We start from the raw sequence: 15,082 nt of genomic DNA, 5'->3' as shown, positions 1-15,082 counted from the left end.
CTCAACTCCCCTCTAATCATAAGAACATAATCCTTCTACCAATGACTTTAAATCTCTGCCCCCCTGGTTATGGACCTCTCTGCTCGGGGGAATGGGTCCTTCCTATCCAATGCACTCTGTCTTAGGCCCATCTTCTGGAGCCACTCACCGCCTGAAGCAGGGCCTGCTGCGGGGGGCCCTGCGCCGCGGCCGCCGGCTCACTGCGAGGCCGCTTGGCCTGCACCAGCGCCATCTCCTGCGCTTTGCGCTTCTGATCGATCATTCTCTCCGCTCGCCGGCACCGATCCCACCCGCTGGCTCAAAGACTCGCTCGACCCCTGGCGCCGCCTCGTCGCTAAGGCCAAAACCCGCCCACCTCCCAACAACGCGACTCCTCATTGGGCCGCTTGGCGTTATCCCGCCTTCTCCCATAGGTTGATCTCTACGTCAATCACAGCCACAGTAGGCGGTGCCCGCTAATTCTCGCAAACCGATTGGTCAATGCTGCTGTCAATCTACCAGCACTGAGTAAGCCTCCTCACTATTGGCTCCTGCTCGGGGAGGCCGCAAGATGGCGATGCTTTGGTTTGTGCTTCAGCAGTGGATTTTATTCATTGTCATTTCCCCCTCCTCTGTATCTTCAGTTAATTTAATTTTCTGATCAACTCTGCTATAGTTTAACGTGCAGTTATATTGCAGCAGCTTTTAGCTGTAAAGTGTGACGTGCAGCTACTAGACTCAAGTTATACCGCAGGCTGTGCACCAGCAGCTCCAAATGAGTCCCTGAGCTACTTTGAAAACACGGGTTCACACCAGCTGCGAGTTGCACAGCAGCTGGTGTACGGTGAGGTGAGAACGAGATGGCCCGTTGAAGGGGTTCTCCCTCCACTTGGCTTTAGAGTGGGATCTGATAGCTGAGTTATCCTTTCACGTTAATTTCCCACATTACAACAGTGACTCCACTTCAAATAGTACTTCATTGGCTGCAAAGCGCTTTGAGACGTCTGGTGGTCGTGAAAGGCACTATATAAATGCAAGTTTTTTTTTTAACGCGTAACCAAAGCTGCTGCTTATCAGAGCTACAGTGGCGATATAACCGCAGCCTTAGATAGGTGCCAACCTATCGCTGAGGTGGGTTGGCAAATATGAAATCACAGTTAAGAACTGTGGCCTGTAATTTGCGGTCAGCGGCGAAACAAAGGCGCTTGACCCGAAGAAAACTGCCCGCAGAGACCTCGCGATCTCTGTGACGAGAAGTTTGCCTTTTTCGACGTTTAATTGATTACAGCATTCTGTAATGGGAATTCCTAGTGCAATGCTGCAGTGATGTCAACAAGCTGTCTTAAGCAGCCAATCACATTGCGGAATTCTTACAGACTGGAAACCAGGAAACGTGAAGCAGCTTTTATCCGGACTTTTAAAAAATGTTACAGAGATCAACATAAAGATTGAGACTTTCACATGGGGATACGATAGAAGCTGTAATATCATGAAAAAACTTTTAAAAATTGTAATCTTTATCATAATGGAGAAATTTGACACTCCACAAATATAAAAATTAGTTTTTCGGGGCCAGAATGTTTGTTTACCAGTCAATACACCGTTAAAACCCTAGTTACACCTATTTCAGTAATGTTTAATGGGGTATTTAACAGCGATATCATGCAGAAAAGCCCACATTTTTGTCAGTTTCACTAATTTCACTGATTGCCTATTATTGGGGGTGTGGGCACAGCGCAGCCAGTGTCGGAGCAGTGAATGACTGATGGCAACTTCAGGATTTCTGCATGTGCTAAATCCTGAAGTTGCGGTCAGTTTCAGAGGAGTAATGACGGCGAACGCTGGTAGTTTGTCGTCATTACCCACCACAAATTCTGGGCCAAAATGTCTGAAAAGTATTGGGTTGCACTTAGAGAGCAATGCAATCAATGTATTATGAAAATACTTTAGAATTGAATGGCACAGGGGGTAAGAATTCCTCTGGCCACTGGCAACATCATAAATGTGTTTGTGACGATGTCCTTTGTTCAGAATTTTTGGCAAAATCATAAACACTTTCCCCACGATAGCCAGAGGAATTCTTTATCCCTATGATTTATGTTTCCTGAATGTGTTCATTTTAATGCATTGATGAAGTTACATACTTAATCAAAGACTTTTTTTTGATGCAGTCTATATATAAATCTAACTAATTGGCTGGGTGTGTGCATATTAATGTTGAATTTTGATTGCACACCTGACTAATATTATTGCTTTTACGTTGTACTATGATGCTAATTGGTTAGATGTCCATTTATTGAAGTATCCACGTGGTGAATATGATACTCCTTTTCATGCTGCAGAGTTCAGTAATGTCACTAGTCAGTATGCAGGATCAGAAAGAAATGTAGCATTACACCATAGCAGATTGGGACAACAAATCATTTGGGTTTTGAGAAGAATGTTGCAGCCAGTGAACTACAAAAATCATCAGTTAACATAGGCAAATGTAGTATATTCAGATTGTCGGGCAATTTCACTCATGTTGCAAACACTTAATTGATTTGGTTGTTGCAGTAGAGACTCAACTGGCTCTACCAATACTGATGGTCTAAATTCATTTTTCAGACTACTTACTCTTGATTAAAGGAAGCATATAAAGTTCAGAATGCCACTGCTTCTATTTCCATCAATGAGGCTGACTGGCTAATTCGTGAACAACATTGGGAGTAAAAAAAAAACTACATCGGGAGGCATTGAGTGTTCGATTCACTCCAGAAAGACAGTTTTTCTTTGTAAAAGGCCAGCATAGCAAAATAAATAATCTGACGTAATGTGACAATAATTTTCCCCATAAGAGTTGCCTGACCATTCATTGTAGGACATTTCTGGTTTGGGATTATTGTGTGTTATTTTAGGGAACGCTTGATTACCATTGAGTGAGGTTTCATTTTCTGCAGTAGTTCATGAAGACCCATCACTACCTACTCGGGGATGAGCAATAAATGCAACCTTGCCAGCATCGCACCACATCCTGAGAACAAATATTTTTTTAAATTGTGTATGTTTTTCTTCATCTAGAACTTCCTGAAAAAGCGTGAGAAATAAACCTTTACCAGGAATATGGCCATCATCTGAAGAAGGGTCTTTCTCTTCCCTTTGTGTGCTGCAGGTTGTATAAAGATGGAGGACTTGCCTGAAATATACATAATCTTCCAGGGCGAGGTACATCTTTCAACATGCACACAGATTGTTGCTTTAAATATACACAAATTTCTTACTGTTTTTATTGCCTGTAAAATTTTAAAAAATCTCAAATTAATTTTTCAGGTTGCATCTGTAACAGAGTATGGAGCATTTATCAAAATTCCTGGTTGCAAACGGCAAGGTACATTATCCTACCAGTTTTGTACACAGTATAGATATATCTTACCGTTTTGTATTTAAATATATGCAGACAGCACTATTGTTAAGATACACAAATCCTTTCCACTCACTGAATAATGCTAAATGTAAAATAAAAACAGAAAATGCTGGAGATACTCAGCAGGTCAGGCAGCATCTGTGAAGAGAGAAACAGAGTTAACGTTTCAGGTCGATGACCTTTCGTCAGAACTGCTAAATGTACGTCATCTTTTCTTTTTATTGTTGTGGCTCTTGCCAAATTAGATACTCGCTGTTCTATAAAATGCCTGATCAATATTTGCTACCAGTCGTGTATGTCCCAAACTAGCGTTTCCAAATTCAAACCAACAAACTCCGCGGCATAAATCAGAAATAGAAATGGAGCAGCAAGCTGTGCCATACCAGGATGAGTCACTGGGCTACGTGGGCCGGATAGCCAAGGGTCGTGGGCGCTGTAGCTAGGATCAATTCACTGAATGCTTGTTGTATTTTGCAGGTCTTGTTCACAAGTCGCATATGTCAGCATGTCGGGTGGATAATCCGTCCGAGATTGTTGATGTTGGAGAAAAAGTCTGGGTTAAAGTAATTGGGAAAGAGGTACGGCAACTATCCCTAGGCTTTCTCAAAGCTGCATGTGATTTCGAGACGAATTTTTTTCCCAGTTCCATTCTTCTGATGATCTGTGGGGACGATTTCCTCCTTGTGCAATGTGCAACAAAATTAAACACATATTTGTTACAAATGGATTTACAATTTTGTGCCACACAGTGCAGATAAAAACCTCTCAAAACGAGCATTTTTATTGACTCATTTTCTGACATTTTTACTAGATAAAGTAAAAGGAGTTTGGAGGGGACATGTATTGTGTAAAGCAAGTAAAATACACCTGCTTTTCTCACTTTTCTTGGAGGAGCTTATAGATCTGGTGGATTAGGGAGGCAGTGGCTGTTATCTACTTGGATTTCAGTGAAGCATTTGACAGTATCTCACATGAAAGATTGATTCACCAGGTGCATGGAATAGATAGCAAAATATTAGGCAGGATTGATACATGGCATTTGGAGATTTCAGTGTGGAAAATGGTTGCCAGTGGAGTCCCACGAGACAGATGTTATGGTTGCTGTTTAAATTTTTATGAATGACTTAGAGGACAGAATATTGTTCACGGTGTCTGAGATTAGAGTGGCCCCAAACTGTGTGCAGCGACCAATGATGCTAACCATTGTGCGATAACCCAAAGGGTCCTGGACAGGCTAGATCAATGGGCAGAAAAGTGGTAGGTGGAATTCAACACGGGTAAGTGTAAAGTGATAAGAATAGGTAGAGAAATCGAGGATGTGGAGTACACATTAAATGGTGTTTGGAATCCTGTAGCGTGGTTTCCTACAGTTGAACTGGTCCGCCAGATATTCTGAAGTTGCAGCTCCTGCTGTTTTCAACAGAGCTGTGATGGAATGCATTCCATAATTGACATTTTTAAAAATATCTAAGAAATATGTGGAAAGAATGTCAGTCCTCTTATATAACAAGGAGAGTACTGGACCAGAATGTAATTCCCCCTGCACCCTTCTTTCTCCTTTAGCTAATCTGTCCCATTTCTTCTGCAAGATATACCTAACTTTACATGTTTGTGTGATTTTTTTTTTTTTTAATAAACCTTGTGTATATAAGATACCTGACTAATTAAAATCAAGCTTTTGTCTTTAGGTGAAGGATGGCAAAGTCAAGCTTTCTCTTTCAATGAAGACTGTCAATCAAGGATCTGGGAAGGACCTCGATCCTAATAATGTTGCTCTTGAGTATGTGTTTTTGTTAATGGCTTTGACTTGTTTGTTTCTAAAATGCACTGTGATAATTGTGAAAGATTTGAGCACTGATATAATGATCTAATGCTAGGTTTCCCAGAGCTCGGGGTATTTGAGCATTTGGCAGATACTGAAATCCTTCTCCCACACAATGTTTTTAAATTTCTGTAGTCAAAACAAGTAATTTGGTTAATGGAAAAAGATGAATGCAGCCTCAGATTTACCATGCTACACTGTACACAAAAATGGAACATAACTCTTGTGGATGGAGGATGCTCCTCCCTCAAATAGGGTGGAGCCTATTTAAAAACAAAAGCAAAATACTGCGGATGCTGGAAATCTGAAATTAAAACCAGAAAATGCTGGAAATACTCCGCAGGGCAGGCAGCATCCATGGAGCGAGAAACAGAGTTAACATTTCAGATTGATGACATTTCGAAGGGTCATCGACCTGAAACATTAACTCTGTTTCTCTCTCCACAGATACTGCCTGACCTGCTGAGTATTTCCAGCATTTTCTGTTTTTTATTCGAGCCTATTTAAGTTTTTCACGGGGGATAAATTCCACCTTTCTGTGATTGCGTTTGCAGCCAGGATGAGAGACGGAAACGCAAGTTCAAAGACTTTACGGGGCAGAAGATAACACTTGAAGCTGTTCTAAACACAGTCTGCAAAAAATGTGGCTGTAAAGGTACTTATTACATGCATAATTGCTCTTGTTTGCTGTTAGGAGTTTTATTATAAAAATATACTAGCTTAAATTCACCCTTCGGGAATCCAGGTAAATTGTAGTTGCTGTCAATTGTAGCTGAAATCAATTGGAGGTCAGTAAATTGATTGTAAATTTTAAGCCCCAGGGCGATAAATGAGTTTCTTTCTCCTTTTAAGATTGTTAACCATCTACGGGTGCAAGTGCACTGCGGCTGTAGTGTTGGTACAGAGTAGTTTGCTTTTGCACTGATGCTGCAGTTATAGTGTAAATGCAGCTTGAATCCGGAGTCTGGACCCAATCTGACACCAGACTTAAAGTGAGTGAGACTCCCTGACGGAGTTGATCTCGCTTTGCTTTGTTTGGGAGTCGATTTGAGTCTTCATACGTAATTTACACTCCGAAGTTTAACACTGGTGCAATGTGGTTTCAGCTTTGCACCAACTTTAAACCTGTGGTGTGTAAATGCACCCTGCGTCACAGTGCAAAGTTTGGTGCGTGGTGTCTGGAGTAATATAAAATATATATAGGTTCAGTGGATTTGCAGACCAGTGCTCAGTGAATTCACCTTGCAGGGAATTGCTCAAGAATGCTATTGGACTAGGATCCCAGTATAGGCAGTCCATTTCTCCCAGAGGAAGAGGATAATAACAGGACAGTGAGCCATTGGCTGAAGAGTAGAGGCCTGCAAAATTCGGGAAGAAAATACATTTATGCACCCAAAAAATATCTGAGCCGATAACACCACAGGTCTCATTTAAGCACAAATAACTGAAAGGCTCTAAATTTGAGGAAAAGTGGTAAAGATGGGTAGCATTTTAATAACTTCTTCAGTGAACTAGTTTTAAAAATTAATGTAGCTGTTTGTGAGTCCTTGGAACTTGGCTACTACTGTAAATTCAAATATTACGGACAGCTGTCAGCTTTGTGATGCCGGAGAGATTTTTACCTGGAAAATCAAACTGGTGCTGCAAGCTTTAATTTGGAGAGTGGCTGCCACTTGGGAGGGCTCTTAACGTGGTGAGATCCTTTTAGTGTCTGGAAGCTTTCAAAATACACCCTTTTCTGTCCAGAATCATCTCAACCTGGTATATTTATGAAACTCGATATTGTAAACTGGGATTATAAGGATGTACAGGGACTTTAAATGTTCCTTCGTACCTAGTATTTTGAAATAAAATTAAGTGTTTGCTGCAAACAGTGATATTGTGCTGATGTGCATCTGCTTTAAAATGTTACTGTATACATGGATAATATAGATATCCCCAGTGAATGAAAAGGCAGTCGCACAGAGGTTTGGATGATGTTTTGTGGTAGCTATCTGAAACCTAAGATGTGTTATTGCCTTAACGGTGAATCATCACTAAATTTACCACCTCGCACAACTTCTGCAGTGTTGTGTTGCGTGGGGGCGGGATGCTGTGAGAATGGACTGATGGTGATTACAATGATGGGACGTGTACAGAGTCTGCTCTTTTTATGTGACTCGGAGGACAGACATTGAGCAGGATCGAACTGAAGTGTTCGAGGGCAGACATAATTTGATGTTTTTTTGCAGGTAGTTTCCCATACAATGAACACTTGAGCTCAGATATTGGAATCTGGTGAAAGGGGACTGAGCACTTCTTGGACAGAGAGACGATTGTAATGACTGTGTCAGCCCAGGATACTCTTGTGCACTTCCCCAGGTTACTTTGCATTATGGAGCACCTTTAACATGGAAAAATGTCTTGCTGAATACAGAGCAACATTGTTAGAGGCGAGGCAACCCTGTCTAAGAGGTAATGGCCCAGAAATTCGGGTCCCAACGCGTGAGTACGGACGGAGTACTCATGCGTAGACCCGATGGAAGTGCCGGAATCTTGCATGCACTACGCATGCGCGGGAAACCGGCACTTCCGATCCTCTGAACGAAGGGGTTCAGAGGTTGAACGCGTGCGCGCGGGAGTCTGCGCGTGCGCGTTCAACTTCCTTTTTTTTCCCAGGTTTTAACGTGCGGGTAAGTCTGTACATTTTAGAAATGTAAAAAGCAGCCGTAAGGACTTCATTTTCAAAGGTAAGTGGTCAATTATTTAAAAGTAAAACATTTTTTCCACAGGTTTTTTACTTTTAAATACTTTAAAGCAAGGTAAGTTTATTTTTAGCCCCGTTTTTTTATAAAATTATTTTTTTCAAAAATTTAAATTTTTGTTTAAAATTAGTTATTTAATGTCATTTATAGTTTATTTACAAAGTGTGATGTTTTTAAAAAATTTATTTGAAGGTAAAGTACAGTTTTACAGCCTCAGCATTTCTACGTTTTGACAGGTCTATCTGTCAAGACTTATGAATGGAGCATTCCCTGCTCCGATTGGCTGCCTGTTGCTCACGTGATCCCAGGGGACGCTTCGCACTAACTACGCCCCTGGGACACGCCAGCATAGCGCGCTGGCCTCTGGGACAGGCCTCGGAGAGGAATTCCACGCAGGCCAAGAGGTCAACTGCCGGCGCGCTAGGTAAGTGTAGGTCGGGGGCTTGCACCCGCGGGAAGCCCCCGACCCGAATTTCTGGGCCATTGTGTGTGGCATGAGGAGATAAAGGAGACAGGGGGAAACAATAAAATCAAGTGTGCAAATCGTTCAAAGAGCCGAACGCCTCTTTGTTGCGGTATTTAAACCCTCCTTCAGTGCCCTGCTGTTGATTGCTATCCATCGACTCCTTTTGCAGCTGTGTATGTGTGAACGTTAGGACCAGTGCCTATGGAACTATACTCCAGAATGAACCAAAGCCTTCGGGAGGGGAAGAGCGAGGATAAAGTTACTAGGGAGAAATAAGGCGGAAAAAACCTTCTTTGATGGCTGCATTCACTATGTGTTGGGGTTCTAAACTGGACAGACCACGGAGGTCCCAGTTCTTTGCTGAGTTCACCACTTGGAAAGGAAGGCTCACTGTCCCCTGACAAGGAAGGGGTAAATTGGTTAGGTGACGGACTGACGGTACTTGGTGACTGACCCACACACACACTGGAACTATACGGTTAAGGGCAGGATCAAACCCAGTGGTGATGGTCTCTGTGGTCAAATAGCCTACCGTGTCCAAGTTTACTTAGTTCCATTTGTGTTAAGTGGACAACTGCATTCATTCATATAAATGTGTCACATTGCATGACGTGTGTAGTAGCATCTTAGCATTTAATAAGAGTGCATCATAACTTCAGAAGGACTATAACTTTGTTTTCCTTCCAGGACATTTTGCAAAAGACTGCTTCATGCAGCCTGGAGGCGTTAAATATAGCCTAGTTCCTGATGATGAGGTGGAACCAGCCGACTGTTCCAGCCAATCTGAATTTCAACCTCCAAAGAAGAAAAAGGTAGTTATTTATTCATCAGATGCAGGCTCGGCCTATAATTCCAGCCATCTTAGAGCATTGTCATCACCAGCATGCAAAGCACCAGATAGTTTAGTTAGTCGGCATGATTCAATGACATGTTATTTGGCTTGTATTTGTCTGCATGGATATTTGTTGTTGTCACCAAGTAGGCGAAGATTTGATGCGCATTGTCCCTGTACAGTTCGAAAGCGGTTGAGAAGCGCCCAATCCCAACATGGCCAGTTGAATCCTGGTTGACGGTCCTAAGGGTCGGAGATGATGTAGTGATCTATAGGAGCATCCGCTGTCCACTATTCTTGCCAGCGAGTTGGTAAGAAAAAGTCAAAGGAACCGGGGAAGGTTTGGGTGTCTCGGTTAGGTGATCAGAACAAATCATTGTGCATTGGCAACATGAATTATTGACAACATGATTTTGTCACTGATGTGCCTTCAATAACCACAAAACTAGAAGTTATAGACTTTAACAAGTTGGCTTTTAATCACTAAGATCAGAGCTAACATCTCAACACACTGACTGGCTCGCAGGAATGAGTCATACAGATCCTGGGATCTTTATGTAAGAGAAGTCAGGGGCAGAGCCAAGACCTGGAACCTTCCAGGTTAGTCAGGAAAGAGGAAGTGAAACTATACACCGTGTGGGGGAGGGTAATATACATGAGTGCAAAACGAATACAGGCAAGAACGAATACAGGCAAGACAAACAGATTTCATTACAGTCACAACGTCTATTCACCAATTTTGTAGATTAGTGACCGGTGGAGGGTGGCGCCCTATTATATAGGATGAGCATGATATTTAAGAAGTTGACCATTTAGGATGAAAGTTAGTTCACGAGGTGCACTTGCATTGTGCAAGTGAAAAACGGAGGACGCAGTCTTTGCGGTAGTTGGTTGAAGATGCCATTTCAGTCGGTACTCCACCATAAGTTTCATATCATTAGTGGGCTCCAAGGTGGAAAAGTCACTAGTTTTGAGTAGCAAAGACAAAGCACAGATGAATTTCCACGGTCTGGCCTCGGGGTGGTTATTTATGCAGATTAAAAGGGAGTGGTTCTAGAACTGATGCTTGAGGGAGGCCATTGAATTGGTATCTCCGGTAGCTGGTGAGGTGAGCCACTTGTACTCTGCGACGGCGGCCCCAGGCAGTAACTCAATCAAGCAGCTGATCCAGTATGGCAGACCTCGCAATATCTTCGCCAGACGATGAATATGTGAGACAATGCCATAGGCTGCTGTTAAATTGAGGAAGAATTAAACAGTCTTTTAAAAAAGTTCTCCAATACTCAAATCTGTATTTGTGGTGCTTGTTTGAAGGAAAGCATGAGAAAGTGTTATTACAAACACACTTTAATGCTTTTTACAAGCAGCAAGTATGGTGGACTGCAGTTTGATAAGTTCCTGTACATGTCTCTTGCTTGTAATCTTGATAGCTTTCATAAACTTTCTGTCAAAGAAAACCAAATCCACCATTTCTATCTTCTCTGATTAAAGTATTAATCTTGGTAACTGCATTGTTCAGTCAGTATTGACTCTTATGTTTTCTCTTCGACTGATTAGGTCAGCACTAATGCTGAGTCTTTTGACTATTTGGATTACTTGGAACAGCTTGCCAATCTGCTGACTGGTCAGCAGTTCAGCTAATCGCCAAGACCTTTTTTCTTCTTTCCACTTCTAACCCTTTCACTGTACCTGTCTCCTCACTCTTGCTTCTTCTGTCCACTGTCTTGTATCTCCTTGCAGAATGTTGCAGATTTGGTGGGGGTAATTCTGCGGTCCTGCACCCCCAGTGGGAATCTATGCTTGTAGGGAATAGGGTCAGAGTTAGGGCTACAGCATACATTTAGTTTTACTGACAAAAAGAAAGGATAATTTCTTGCCTTCAGTCCTGCAAGATTAATCTAACCTGTTTTTTTAAACAACAGTTCACTAGCTTGATTCCTAGGATGAGAGGGTTGTCTTAAGGACAGATTGAGTAGATTGGGCCTATACGCTCTGTAGTTTAGAAGAATGAGAGGTGAACTCATTGAAACATAAATGATTTTGAGGGGGATTGACAGGGTAGATGCTGAGAGGTTGTTTCCCCTGGCTGGAGAGTCTAGAACTAGGGAGCATAGTCTCCGGATAAGGGGTCGGCCATATAAGACTGAGATGAGGAGGAATTTCTTCACTCAGAGGGTTGTGAATATTTGGAATTCTCTATCCCAGAGGGCTGTGGATGCTGGATCATTGAGTGTATTCAAGGCCAAGATAGATAGATTTTTGGACTGTGGGGGAATCAAGGGATATGGAGATCGGGCGGGAAAGTGGAGTTGAGGTGAATGATAGGCCATGATCTTATTGAATGGCAGAGCAGGCTCAACGGGCCGTATGGCCTACTCCTGCTCCTAATTCTTATGGAAGCAACCTCAAAGCAACTAATAATTTGGAGTGACAAGTAATTGTTGAGGTAAAAAAATGCTTGTCTAACATGGGAGAAGCACTTTGTTTATTAATAATTGGCTTTCATCATCCCCGGAGATTGTTTTCATAAGCTTTGTTCACAGACAACTCCTGTTACTGCTTTAAGGATTCCTGAGTTTCAAATAAAAAGATAGTGATCAATATTTTGCATGTGTAACCCACAGGGTCATGTACCCAGTAACCACTTACTAGGATAAATATATTCATAAATATTTCACTGGCAAAGGTGGAACATCGCCTATTGAAAATGGGGTGCTATCTAGGAAAAGAATATCTAGAAAAATGAAGGCTTGGATCAGGATCATATCAGAAAGTAAAAGCTCCACATGAATATGTTCCTTACTGCAAAATTGTATTTGAACACTTAATGTTCATTAATTTGCAGCAACAGCATATCATGCTCTCCAATACACCCATGGCTCAGTTTTCATATGTTGCACCCATCCACACATGACTGCTTATATATACACAGAGACTGGCATGTAATCTCCATTTGCCTGGCTCGCCTGTTCAAAAGCTAGGATAGGCTCTGAACCAGCTATCTCTTGCACAAAGACCTACCTGCTAGGCTTTTGCACAGAAGTGGCACATAAATGGCTTCTCCAATGGCTCCGCTGGAAAGGGTTGTATATAACTTTGCCATACGAACCGAAAGGTCCCAAATTCGATTCCTGGTTAATGCTGATTTTGGCCAGGGTGGCATTACAGGTACTACAATTGGTTTTTGTGTGCTTGGCCTAGGGAGGGCAAAATTAGACAGGGTTCCCACTAATTGCTATACATTGCGCCCTGCTGGACGGTGTGTACATGTGTACATCAGTTGAGGAAATGATTGAGTTTGATTATAATGCCCCTGTAGTCAAATAGCCTACCAGTGCTCATTGCCTATGATCACACATGAATGTCCTCTTGGGCAAGATACTGGAGCAGTGCCAACCCCCCGTGGAACTCTGCCCCAGCATTTCAGTATCTTGAGCATGAGAACTGGAGAGAGAAAAAGAAATGGCAGATATTAAATCCCCTTCCCCTCTCACCTCCCCATACACGCCTACAATGCTTATTACATTTGTAGGCTTATTTGGTTCCATCCTGCAGGTACCCTGTGTCACATTACAGTACAGTGCAACTTTAAGGTTCATCATTTAGTATAAGTAAAAGACTGCACTGTGCCTTGTGGTCATATCATTTGCACTTATGGCAGAATTCTTTGCAAGTAAAAATGATTGTTTCCACTAACTGCTGAAGCAGCTGTTAACAAAAGGAAGCGTATGTTCCCATGAAGGTACTATATGTCAGTTGTTTCCATGAGGGTATGCATTCACTTGGTAGGATTAAGAGCTTAGAATGACTTTATAGTATCCAGATATGGGGAAAATATGTCCCCTATAAGTACTCATTGTACATACAAGCCTTCCAGTATCATTGCATCATCCAATTTAAACAAACTTACATTTATTAAGATATATATAATGATGAACAATAAGCTTTTAATTGTGCACTGCTAATGTTAACCAGGGAGTTTTACAAAATAACAGCTCTGCATATAAAAAAGTAATTTGCATTTATATAGATTGTTCATTATATTTAAAAACTTATTCAATTCTGATGGTTATATATGTTATCAGAGTCTGGTAGATTTAAAGTTGTTAATTTAGAAGGAAACATTTTCTTGTGCATGGGTGACTCAAGAATCCAGTCACTGGTTCTGATGGTACCGCTTCTGTCTTACTGTTATAATTAATAGATATTTATAATTAACTTTCCTGACTTAATAAGCTTTCTCCAGTTGCACAGAAGATGGTAAAGCCTGTTATCTAATCTTCAAATCTTGAGATATTTTTCAAACCTGTCATACAAATATTTTGCAAGTGGTTCAGTAGCTGTAACACGACAAAATGACACACCTGAGTATCGATCTGATTTGCTGCTGCTAATGCCTAAGGCGGAATACTTGCATTCTTGTTTGGGGTAAAGAGGAAATGCAACCGTGGCTCTGATGTGGTGGATGAGTGATGGTAACTGTGTCCATGAGATATTCAAGGACTGGATCATGTCACTCTCACAACAGATGAGATTTGTGTAGATTTGGAGGGTTGGAACGACTGATGAAATTGAAGAAAAATATAAATATAGCCCTGCCTGTAGTCAGAAAGGAAATGGCAGCTGTTTCACCAATGTTGGTGCAAATAAACATTTGATCTTCTGCAGGAACAAGAAAAGGAGAAACGGAAGAAGAGTAAAGGAAAGATAGCTTCCTCCGAGTCCCATTCTTTTGAGATGTCAGACTCAAACAGTGAGCAGGACCGTGCAGATACCAAAAGACACAAGCATTCGGAAAAGACTGAACGATTACACAAAAAGAAAAAACATAAAAAACACAAGCATAAGGAATCCAGAAAGAGAGATTAAGGAAGAGTATCCGGTGTAGAAAACTGGAAGTTGTGTTTTTTTGTGCTCAAGGTTGTTGCTATATGAAACTTGGAGGTTGAAATGATGTGATTTTTTTTTCAGAATAATTGACTGTTATGTATTGTATTTACCCGTAGGCTTAACTAAATTTGAAATACGCTGAATGTATTATTCTGTTGTCGCCTCATAGTGGCAGTGCTTTATTATTTTATTACAAAATGAAACAGTTCATATAGCAGGTTAGCAGCTCAACAAGTGGCTGAGCAACATTAATATAGGTGGCGTAATAAAATCACTACGCACTTGGTTTGAGCATAAAGCAAGGCTTTAATCAACTTGTTTCAGAACATGGAAGTCTAGTTGTACTTCACTAGTCCCTTGTCTTACAAAATGTCCCTGGAAAGCTGGGGCCCACGCCCGAGTATTTATACTCCTTGGACGGCGCCACCAGCTGGCCATCCAGCATTATTTCATAAGTAGTTTCTTGATGATGAGATTTATGACACTAGGTATACTCCGATTTAGCTCCTCGGTTGGAACGCATCCAACCTCACAGTACGCGTGCGGAGTATCGATGAGTGGACAACATGCCGGTATGGTTTTTTTTCTTTTTTCTAAAAGAGTAAAAATCAAACCATTCAGTGCGTTCTGTGTATGAGGAGAAAATGAATCCACATCATAGTAAGCCCACAACTGGACTGTGCAATTGTGAGCATCCTACTTCAAAAGAGGCATTAGGGACGTCCAGGAGAAAGTAGCATTGATGATTCTGGGGCTTAAGAATAAACAAGTTGGGAGAGTACAGGATGCCACAATTTATATATAATCTGTTGCTGGGCCTAGTGAGCTGAATGGCCCTTTGTTATTTCATATTTCACGTCACAGAAGACCCATGATGAAGGTTCCAGTCGTGAGAAAATTGAGAGGTTTATTTCACAATTCATAATAAACCATTACTGGCACAGTA

The 15,082-nt window shown here is 41.6% G+C and overlaps 2 protein-coding genes across 3 annotated transcripts in view; one reads left to right on the top strand and one right to left on the bottom strand.

Moving 5' to 3' along the window:
• Positions 1-344, bottom strand: part of snrnp40 (small nuclear ribonucleoprotein 40 (U5)) — a 39,467-nt gene extending 39,123 nt beyond the window's left edge. Inside the window, exon 1 of the mRNA XM_085962822.1 lies at positions 149-344. Within this exon, the coding sequence (XP_085818948.1) occupies positions 149-262 (114 nt within the window). The 5' untranslated portion in view covers positions 263-344. The remainder of the gene's footprint in view (positions 1-148) is intronic.
• A 129-nt stretch (positions 345-473) lies between these two features.
• On the top strand, positions 474-15,082 carry zcchc17 (zinc finger, CCHC domain containing 17). Of its 2 annotated transcripts, none has more exons than XM_085962823.1 (8): positions 474-564; positions 3,040-3,183; positions 3,289-3,346; positions 3,860-3,960; positions 5,071-5,162; positions 5,759-5,859; positions 9,102-9,226; positions 13,915-15,082. In XM_085962823.1, the coding sequence occupies exons 2-8, from the start codon at positions 3,142-3,144 to the stop codon at positions 14,113-14,115; spliced, it is 720 nt and encodes a 239-aa protein (XP_085818949.1). In that variant the 5' UTR covers positions 474-564; positions 3,040-3,141; the 3' UTR covers positions 14,116-15,082. The 2 variants fall into 2 exon arrangements, with proteins under 2 accessions (XP_085818949.1, XP_085818950.1); XM_085962824.1 differs by lacking the exon at positions 474-564 and adding an exon at positions 571-828.

Source organism: Somniosus microcephalus, chromosome 20 (genome assembly GCF_052327205.1).
Source record: "Somniosus microcephalus isolate GS21.2 chromosome 20, FLI_Smic_1.0, whole genome shotgun sequence".
NCBI lineage: Eukaryota > Metazoa > Chordata > Chondrichthyes > Squaliformes > Somniosidae > Somniosus > Somniosus microcephalus.
The sequence above is the reverse complement of the archived record's forward strand: the minus strand, read 5'-3'. Positions and strand labels throughout refer to the sequence as shown.

Bases quoted from the DNA above. Each gene is read 5' to 3' on its own strand.
- zcchc17 (XM_085962823.1), top strand. From the start codon at position 3,142: ATGGAGGACTTGCCTGAAATATACATAATCTTCCAGGGCGAG. The intron at 3,347-3,859 runs GTACATTATCCT...TGTATTTTGCAG, and splicing joins TCCTGGTTGCAAACGGCAAG to GTCTTGTTCACAAGTCGCAT. The intron at 9,227-13,914 runs GTAGTTATTTAT...GATCTTCTGCAG, and splicing joins AACCTCCAAAGAAGAAAAAG to GAACAAGAAAAGGAGAAACG.